Consider the following 9,033-nt stretch of genomic DNA (forward strand, 5'->3'; position numbering starts at 1 on the left):
AAACAGGTAGGCACAGTCCCATCATGAACGCTTGTGCAGTATCCTATGGGACCATGTTTGAACTACAATGGTGCAAGTCACTACTTGCACCACTATAGCACAAATTCATCCACAGGATTTAAGTGCCAGATGTAAGCATAACAAGGGAGATGCAACATGCAACTAATTGGTAATACAATTTCAGTTCTGGATGAGAAAGTGGACGAGAAGACATATACCAATCTCAAGACAAGGGGAATCTTTTAAATTAGTACAGTAGTTCTTCCCCAGAGAAAAGTGAGAAAGATGGCTACATGCATTTTAGTTTGTTCTTGGGAGACTCGGTAGACAGAGAATTCACTATTTTAACTGTATCTTTTATGGTTGCCGTTATGCCACCACTAGATCTTTTTACCCTGCAGGGACTTATTTGAGTTTTGAAATGGGAAAAATATGGGCAAAACTTCAGATCTCTTCCAGTTTCTTTTACAGGCTATTAATTTCCCAGAGGTATGAATACCTTACAGAAATATCAGTAGTCCTGCCTGGTTTGGGGGAGCAGCCCTTGGTATGCAATCAGCATAAATATCTAGTTTATATCTCAATTTGATTTCCTACATGAACTTTATGTGGTCATAATCTCTTACTGTGGTATTATACTGCAGTCAAGCAGCACAGTAGGATGAACCTGCCTTATGCACCTTGCACATTATCCTGGTAGGATAATAATGCTGGCGTATACCTCTCTCAAGCACCATCGCAGTGACAGTGATACAGATCTATAAGGAGTGGGGATACCAGTTTCTGCTCCCATGATTTTGAAACATGTGTTACTGAAACCATAATTTAACTACAATAAATAAGATTGTGCTTCAGGTTGCAGTTTAATACCATTGAAGCTACAGGCAGAGATGACTAGACTGTTACTCTTCAATGACCCAGCATGAATAGATGCAGAATTAAAAGAAACCCCAGCCAGGAAGCTGTACTGTGGCACTACTCTTGCCCATTCTGTATCCCAGCCCCATGCTGGCTGTAAGAGACAGGACATGCAGGCAACAGAAAATCACACTTCTTGGCAATTACAGACTGTTTTGGGTGGGGAAGAGAGAAGAAACAGCATTCTGTTCAATGTAACCGGGCCAGGAGGGATGGAAAAGGTATGGCAGTGGGTGCTGTGAAAGGAAAAACAGTGCGGCAGGTATTTGGCATTAGGGGAGGAGAAACACAGCAGCAGGGTGTATATGGGCACACACAACTCCTACAAACAGGGGTGGTGAATTGTACAGGAAAATACATATTCACCCGTATAAGAACATTATCATCATCATCATCAGTTATAAAGCACCTCTTTTCTAAGTGCTGCAAAGGGAGTAAAATATAAGACAGATTGTGACCCTGAGAGCAGGGACTAATACAGCCTTCCCCAACTGGCATTCCCCAGATACGTCAGACTACAAATCCCATCATTTCTAGCCAGCATGGTAATTGGTTGTGCTGGCTGGGGATGATGGGAATTGTAGCCCACCTTAACTGGAAGGTGTCAGGCTGAGGCAGGGTGATCTAACTGATACAATACAAAAGGAACGGGGAGGGAAAAGGAAAGCAACCGCATGTGAACAAGATTATCCAACTTGTTTAATTTATTCCTTAATATCACAGCTGTACAATGTTCATACATACAGAAGGAAATGCACATTGGCTATACCATGGCATGTGGGTGCATTTCCAATTATAATACAGTTAAGTGCAACTCCACTTGAAAATGTACATTTTTACAACTTATACAAAGTAAAGACTGCTACACTATTATCTGTGACAGTATAAAGCTTTGATTTATGTTAAGTTTCATTACTAAACCACTTCCTGGTTAAATACAAAATATACTAAATCATTTTTAAAAGGCCCTTGTGGTACTTGGCCAGTATATAAAATATGTTGTGTAAAATTTAACCCTTTGCATTTTAAAAAATAAGCTTGTAGCTGTAGTTGAACATTTGTTATTGAGCTGCTAGACTGACACATTTAACAGGAGCCATTCTGTAACTTCTTCTTTGCTATTGCATTGATCGTCACCAGAAGAAATTTGCACCCTAACCCTAAACACTTCCCTTAGAAGCAAGTCCCACTGAAAGCAATGGGCCTTAATTCCCAGTAAAATGTTTAAAATACAGTGTAAGGCTATAACACTAAACCACTTTCTTGGAAGTAGCTAAGACTGAAACAAACAGGACCTCCTTCCAAGTAAACGGCCACAATCCAACTCAGAATTGCACTTAAGGCCACTGAAATCAGTGGGCATAAGCATGCTACATACTGTGTTGGATTGTGGTCAATGTGTTTAGGATAAATTTGCAATGTACTGCTGCTTTATTCAAACAGACTACAGAACAATTTTCTGGAAGGATAAACAGCATTCCTCTATAAAGAAAAATGGAATGCTATCCAAGACATGTTTACTATCTATATTTTCAATGGCAGAGTCTTACCAACTTGTGAAAACACATTTTTCATAAGATGAACCTGAACATTACTCTTCCTTCACTGTATGTTTTGGCCTACAGACCATGTTCTTGTTAACAGCTGTATCAAAAGGAAAAAACAAACATTTCCTTGATTGCCATCCCTATTACAAGAATGGTTTGATTTATAGCCTCCTTTAAAAATATACATTTTACAATCCTGGCACCTCAACAAAAGGTGAGACAGAGAATAAATATATGTTTTCAAGGCTTTATTCTCTTCTGATTCAGAAACTACCTGTTGTAGGCCCTTTCTTTTTTAGATTTCTCTAGTGCTTTGTCCATAGTTTTCTCATTTTCTCCCCTACATTTGGGACAGTACCACTTGCCCTTTGGTTTATGATTGAGTCCCACACATGAGAAGTGAAACCATTCAATTGGGCACTCGTCATTATCACAGCCTATCATTTCTCCATAGGAGACCTGATTACACAGACAGTAGGTTGGCTCATTGGGATCAATGGGAAGGTCTGCTGGGGAAGCCTCCCTCTCTGCTTTGGCCTTAGACCTCTTCTTTTTCTTGGAAGTTTTTGCTTTCTTCTCCTTTGGAGTTCCTGAGGTGATATCATCATGATCGTGATTATTTGAAGCATTCTCTCGATTTTCATTATTTCTTTGCCGCCGGGACCGTTTGTTGTTGGGCTTCTCAGCCTGAGTGATTGTCTCATTCTTTGACTTATCTTGGTTAGCTTTGCCACTGTTCCCAGTGGTGTCATTAGTCTCTGGGCAGGTTTCAAACAGTTCTACGTGACTATCCACTTGCCTAGTTCTGTTCTCAACAAGTTCTACCATTTGGCTGACAATTTGAATCTTTTCATCTCCCAGTTCTTGACTCCGGATTAGTGCTCTCTGTATGCAGTGCAACAGCCTCCTCTTTTGTACCGCGTCAGTCTCTCGTTTGAATTTTTCATAATAATCATCCAGCTCCTTTAAGATCTCTATGAAGAAAAGATATTATTTATCAGCCTTGGATATAATACAGCAGAGGGACTCAAGCTTTGTCAAAGAGAAAGCTCCCTATGGTGTAACTAAAACTTTTTGATTCTTAAGCACAGCTACTTGGAAGCAAGGTGCAGTGAAATATTATCGGCCTGCTCCCATATGAAATATATGCCCCCTGCTCCCATATAAACTTAACAGCATCTTGAAATTTTCCTCAAAGGCTCTGCTCCAGACCATCTGCTTCTGGTGCAGGGTTACCTTGTAGAGGGCTTTACCAGTAAAACATCACAACTGTAGAATTCCTACTGTAGGGAAGTTTTCTTCACCTTCTCTCTGTTTACTATCTCAACCAAGCAAAAGGTGTGCTTATCCAGAGAGCCTTTGGGCCCTCTAAGTTTGACATAATGCTCTTCTTGTGTTCTGCTGGTTTTCTGCTGCGTAAGGAATGAGTTATTTCTGCTTCTGTTTTGCTTATGGCATTCCCCCCCTTTGTTTTAATATGTACTTTTATTTTGTGAGGTGCCTTGGAGGTCTTTCTTAACTCAAACCTCCGGGGAACAACAACAGTTCAAAGAAAGTCTACATTTAAATCAGCCTTTCCCGACCTGATGCCCTCCCGCTTTTTTTTTTTTTTAAACTTCTTGACACCTATCAGCTCCAGCCACCATGGCCAACAGCAAGGAATGCTGGGAGTTGTGGCCCAAAACATCAGGAGGGCACTAGGTTGCAGAAGCCTTATTCAAATGGTGTTTAAATATGTAATTTTCAAATGTGCACAGCAGTGCAGCTTTTATCTTGAAGCAAGCGCCATTTAAATCAATGGGGCCTCGCCCTGGTCAACCAGGATGTGCAGTTCGAGCCTGTGCGCATCGACTCGGAAATAAGTCCCCCGGAGTTCAACGGGCCTTGCTCCCAGGTGAGTACAGGACCGCAGCCTGAACAATGCCTTAAACGCGTCCAGTTTCCCTCGCCTGGCGAGGGTGACCACTAGAGCTGCTTCGCGTTTTCAAAGAGGTAAAAGCTAAAGGTTTCTTGCCTAAGCCGAGCACGTACTGGGCGGACGAGGCAACCACGCCAGCGCGGCGTCGAGCGCGCGCACCCCGCGCCAAGCCTGGGTTTACCGGCACGCGACGCGGGACACGCGAAGGCGGGGGCCTCTCAACTGCGGCTGACGCAGGCTGCCTCAGCGAAGGTCGGCGAGGATCAATACCGCCCCGCCCCCCGGCAGCCGACAGGACTAGCCGCGCAGTCGTAGTACAACGGTGGGCGGGGCCGAGAATGATCGCCGCCGCCGCCCCCCCCCCCCCCCGCAGTGGTCAGCCGCACGGCCGAAGGGGCGGGGCCATCACAAAGCAGCGACGGCCTCTCCCGTAACAACGACAACCCTGGGAGGCGGAGCGAAAGCCGCAGGGCGCGCGCAAGGCGCGGGAAGGAAGGCGGCTACGCGCCCCGCCCCTCCGCCGGGAGTGTGCTCGCGCCCAGTCAGGCATTGGAAGAGGGCCCTGCTCGTCACGCCCTCCTCCCGGCTCTTAGCCAGCCAAGGAACGCCTGGCTTTGCCCCGCCTCCTCATTTTCAAGGAATGAGGCCGCTCCCTGCCCTTCCCTCCCGCAGGATGCGTTTTCGGGGTCCATTGTTCTTAGGAGGGAAGTGGCGGCGTTAAGAGCGAGAGAGAATGTGTCTCCCTAGGCTCCCCCCCCGCGCGCTTTACATCCGTCTTCAACCGAACATCCGCGAGGACCAAAATTTGCTCAGCCGACCAATCAGCGTCCGGCAGCTCTATCCAGAGCCCGCCTTAGATGAAACTGGCCAGTCAGGATAAGGAATCACGCCAATAGCCAGCCCACAACCTAAAGAGCATCTCCACCAATCAGAAGGGAAATCCCCAAACGAATATCCGCCTCCTTTAATAACAACGTTCCAATCAGGTCTTGGAGGTGGAGCGACAGCCGCCCCCCATCTTCCACATCAACCCGTCAGTCACCGTGAGCTTTTAGCGCTTCCTGCAACTAGGGGAGCCAATCATCCACGAAGAAGCGGACGGGCCAGTTCAAACTATTACAACAACAACACCCCCCCTCGCTTTCCACCGTTCGGTTCTGTCAGCGTCACTAGAAGACGAAGCTCTACAGAGAATTCAGGACGACTAATCATCGAGCAAGAGGGCGGGGCCATGGCTGTTTCATGAGGGAAGTTTTAGCCAATAATGGGAAACGGAGGTGGGGCGAGCACAATAGGCGAATGACGGTGGAGTATAAAAACGGCTGTGACGGCGCCTCTCACTCTCTTTCTAGAGCTCAAGCGCAGAGGCGCCTCCCTTTAGCGCAGTCGAGTGCTTACAGCGGGTTGAAATGCCCGCCCTTGTCCTTTAACAGTATCCCCTTTCTCCTCATCCGTGCTCGGCCAGGCATTTATACCGCCAAGTTAATGCTCGTTTCCTCCCTTTCTCTCTGGCATCCCTATAGCCTCCCTCTCTTTTTGCTCTTCTCTTCCTACTTGCGACGTATTAAAACTCCTCACCGCACGAAAGGTCTCAAATGGATACTTGCTGCTTCGCCCTCCCCTTCATAAGCGCAGGAATAGCCTGACAGGTTTCCACCCTCCTCCTCGACACTGGAGAAATGGGGAGTTTAATGTCTTACGGACACCCCAGTGTCACCTCTACCGCCAGCCATAGCACTCTCCCCACCCCCTCCCCACCCCTTTTACCTCTCGCAGCTCCAAGTGACAAAGGACCTTTCAGGCCCCCTCACTAACTAAAACCACCATTTCCCTAGCTGCAGAGTGAGTGAGGGAGAGAGAATACAACCTCCCTCCATGAGGTGTGCAAAATACTGTACGAGTTTCAGGAGGGAGAAAAAGAAGAGGAAGAGGAAAGGAGGGGGGCACTCGGCAAGCAGCACATCCCCACCCCACACAGTATTTATATAATCCCCCTCCACTTTCCATTCTCACCCCCACACATGCTTGAAGGGAGGGGGCTGTTTTAAAAGCAAATCCCATTGAAAAAAGAGGGAACGAAGGCAGCAAGCCCGGCCCACCCCCCTTCCACTCTCAATCTAATCCTCCCTCCCTTACTAGCACCCTCTCCTACTACAGCCATTGCAACTACTAGAAATTCCTCAGTGTTGTGCTGTAATCGCTCTCCCCCCTTCTTTCTCTCCGTTCACCCCACCACTGTCCCACTGCCCCCAGAAAACATTCTCTCTCAAGCCAGAGAGAGAGAAACAGCCGCCTCAGTGCCCCATGCGTCCTGATTCCACTGCCCCTCCTCTACCCCTACTGCTGCCGCCGCCTTTTTCTCCAGCATTTTTTACACCTAAAAAGCCAAATCCTCGCTTAATATCAGAAGCCAAAAAGACCTTTTGTTCCGCCCCAGAAGGGGGGGGGGAAGGCAATCGCTGCAGAGCAGCCCCCTTCGCGAGTCTCTCTCTCTCTCTGGATTTCTGCTTGCCTTCTCACAAATAAATAAATAATAAATAAAAAGCTACCATCCGCTTCGGGATGGCGGGGAGGGGGGGGGGAGAAAAGAGAGAGGCACATACACAAGAGATCATCTCTGCAGAAAAGGCAAACCTATGTAGCTTCTACATACTCTCGCACACAAACACATAAAGGAGAAAGCACTTACCTTGATATTTGGCGTCAATTTCCCTCATCACGGAGACATTTCTCTGCAGATCGAAGGGCAGAGATTCGATGGAGTCCAGGTAATCCTCCACATAGTTGGCTAAATGAAGCTGCTCTCCGTTTGCAGGATTCAACATTTTCATCCGGCCAAAAATTGTGTATATATATCCTCCTCTCTCACCCTAATGGGCGAGAGTTTTCCTTTCAAACACAGCAGCCCCGATGGCACTGGCTCAATCCTCAGCCGCCTCTCTTTCTGTCTCCTATCCTTTGGATCTAATCAAAAAGACCACCAAAAAAGCTACATCGGAGTCTTTTCTTCCGAAAGCAGAAAGGCAGGCAAGCACACTCACAGTCCGCGAGTCCCTACAGCCCCAGAGCAGCAGTAGCAGCTGATTGAATGGCTGTCGTTGTCGGTAACTCACCAAGGAGGTGGTAGGAACAATCAGAGGGATTTGTGTGTGTGTGTGTGTGTGTGTGTGTGCGTACAAGAGAGGGGAGGGAGAAAGGGGAGAGGAAGCTCTTAAAAACCCAGATCTTCCCCAAACAGACAAATAAGATCTGTTCTGTAAAAATGCCTGGCAGAAGGGAGGAGAAGCTTCTCTCGGTGAATGCAGCTGCTCCTGTTCCGCCGGTGATATTAATGCAGCCTTCTCTATACGCCGCACTTGATCCAACGTGGAAACCCAAATACCAGTTTCAAACACTTGGGAAACATTCAGCCCCGCCACCCAGTGCGCGTGCGCACCACTCCCATACGCTCCCCCTCCCCCGGAACAGCGGCAGAGACGCTCAGTGTGCCTCTATCTATATAGTCATTATATCCCCCTCCCTCCCTACTCGCAGCGAAGGAAGTGAGACCGCGGGGGGAGGGGGGAGCGCTTCATAGCTCAGGCGCTGCTAAGGTGCACGGGAGCGGGGGGTTGTGCATGCATAGCCAAACACATGTAGACGTGCCTCGTGTGTGGGTCGGAACTGAAATATTGCTTTCTTCTACTTCGCTAATGCACAAAAAACCAGGTGAAACGATCATCCTGTTGACTCAGTTTCAAGAGTGGGAACTTGGGCAGTACACCCCTCAATGGAGCGCGTGCATGCGTCTTATAAGAGCAAAACAGAGAGGGACGTGTGAAGTTTGTGGGCGGTGTTTGCTTAGGCTGCCTCTTTCCTGCCTGCCTTGACCCTATGTGGCTGCAGAGCACTGTCGACGGGTAGCTTCGAAGGATCTGGACAAGATTTACGCTGGTGCTTTTGCACTTGTTTAAAGGGGAGCGACATAAACTTCGAGGAGTTGGTTTGCAGCCTGCGGCAGATGACCAGAATCCCTTCTTCCTCGCCTCCCATCCTATCGGCCTCAGCAGTAAGCCCTGATTTCTGACAACGCAAACATCGAAAGAGAGAAAACTCGCAGCGTAGGCACGCTATTGCGAGCCCTCCCACCGCCCTTTGCATTGTCTGTCTCCCCCAGTTTGCAGGACTTTTCTCACTTGAAGAAAGAGGAGGTCTCTTTCCCTCCTCGAAACTAACAACCCAAGCAACTGCATCAATAATTGCAATCCCGTAATGACAGCACTGCTGCCCAATGAAACCTCGGTTTGTATTCCTTCCCTCCGCTTTGCTATCCAATGACAAGCTGCGGGTTAATAAGGCCGGAAGAGAGAAGCGACCAGGATGGATCAGCGCACGCGCGCAATTCTGATCCGTAGGCGAGGAGAAAATGGAGGGTGCGAAGTGAAAAAAGTGAACTACACTTCCCGACAGCCTTTGTGGTTTTTGCGATGCCGCATGCGCGTGGGTTATGGCCATTGCAGTCCGAGATGGGGTAGCCCCAGTACTTTAAAGGGTGGCTGATCTGAAAATCAAAGCACACCCAGCTGCAGAAAACAAAAAGGAGGGGAACGGTTGTACGTGTGGCGCAAGAATAGTATCTGGCCCGGCCGGAGAGGAGGACCACCGGGTGGC

At 48.0% G+C, this 9,033-nt stretch overlaps 1 protein-coding gene across 2 annotated transcripts; it reads right to left on the reverse strand.

The window, feature by feature from the left end:
* Nucleotides 1–1,595: 1,595 nt before the first annotated feature.
* Nucleotides 1,596–7,855, reverse strand: ING1 (inhibitor of growth family member 1). Of its 2 annotated transcripts, none has more exons than XM_084844652.1 (2): nt 7,073–7,855; nt 1,596–3,439 (listed from the first exon to the last, which is right to left on the reverse strand). In XM_084844652.1, the coding sequence occupies exons 1-2, from the start codon at nt 7,212–7,214 to the stop codon at nt 2,736–2,738; spliced, it is 846 nt and encodes a 281-aa protein (XP_084700778.1). In that variant the 5' UTR covers nt 7,215–7,855; the 3' UTR covers nt 1,596–2,735. The 2 variants fall into 2 exon arrangements, with proteins under 2 accessions (XP_084700778.1, XP_084700776.1); XM_084844650.1 differs by lacking the exon at nt 7,073–7,855 and adding an exon at nt 6,804–7,066.
* Between the last annotated feature and the right edge of the window lie 1,178 nt (nt 7,856–9,033).

Source organism: Heloderma suspectum, chromosome 3 (assembly GCF_057233095.1).
Source record: "Heloderma suspectum isolate Gila_16-S chromosome 3, 16-S_ref, whole genome shotgun sequence".
NCBI classification, from domain to species: Eukaryota; Metazoa; Chordata; class Lepidosauria; order Squamata; family Helodermatidae; genus Heloderma; species Heloderma suspectum.

Coding starts and splice junctions, on each gene's coding strand:
- ING1 (XM_084844650.1), bottom strand. CDS start 6,984: ATGTGCCTCTCTCTTTTCTCCCCCCCCCCTCCCCGCCATCCCGAAGCG. Junction 3,440..6,803: donor CTTCTGGGGCGGAACAAAAG/GTCTTTTTGGCT, acceptor TTTTCTTCATAG/AGATCTTAAAGGAGCTGGAT.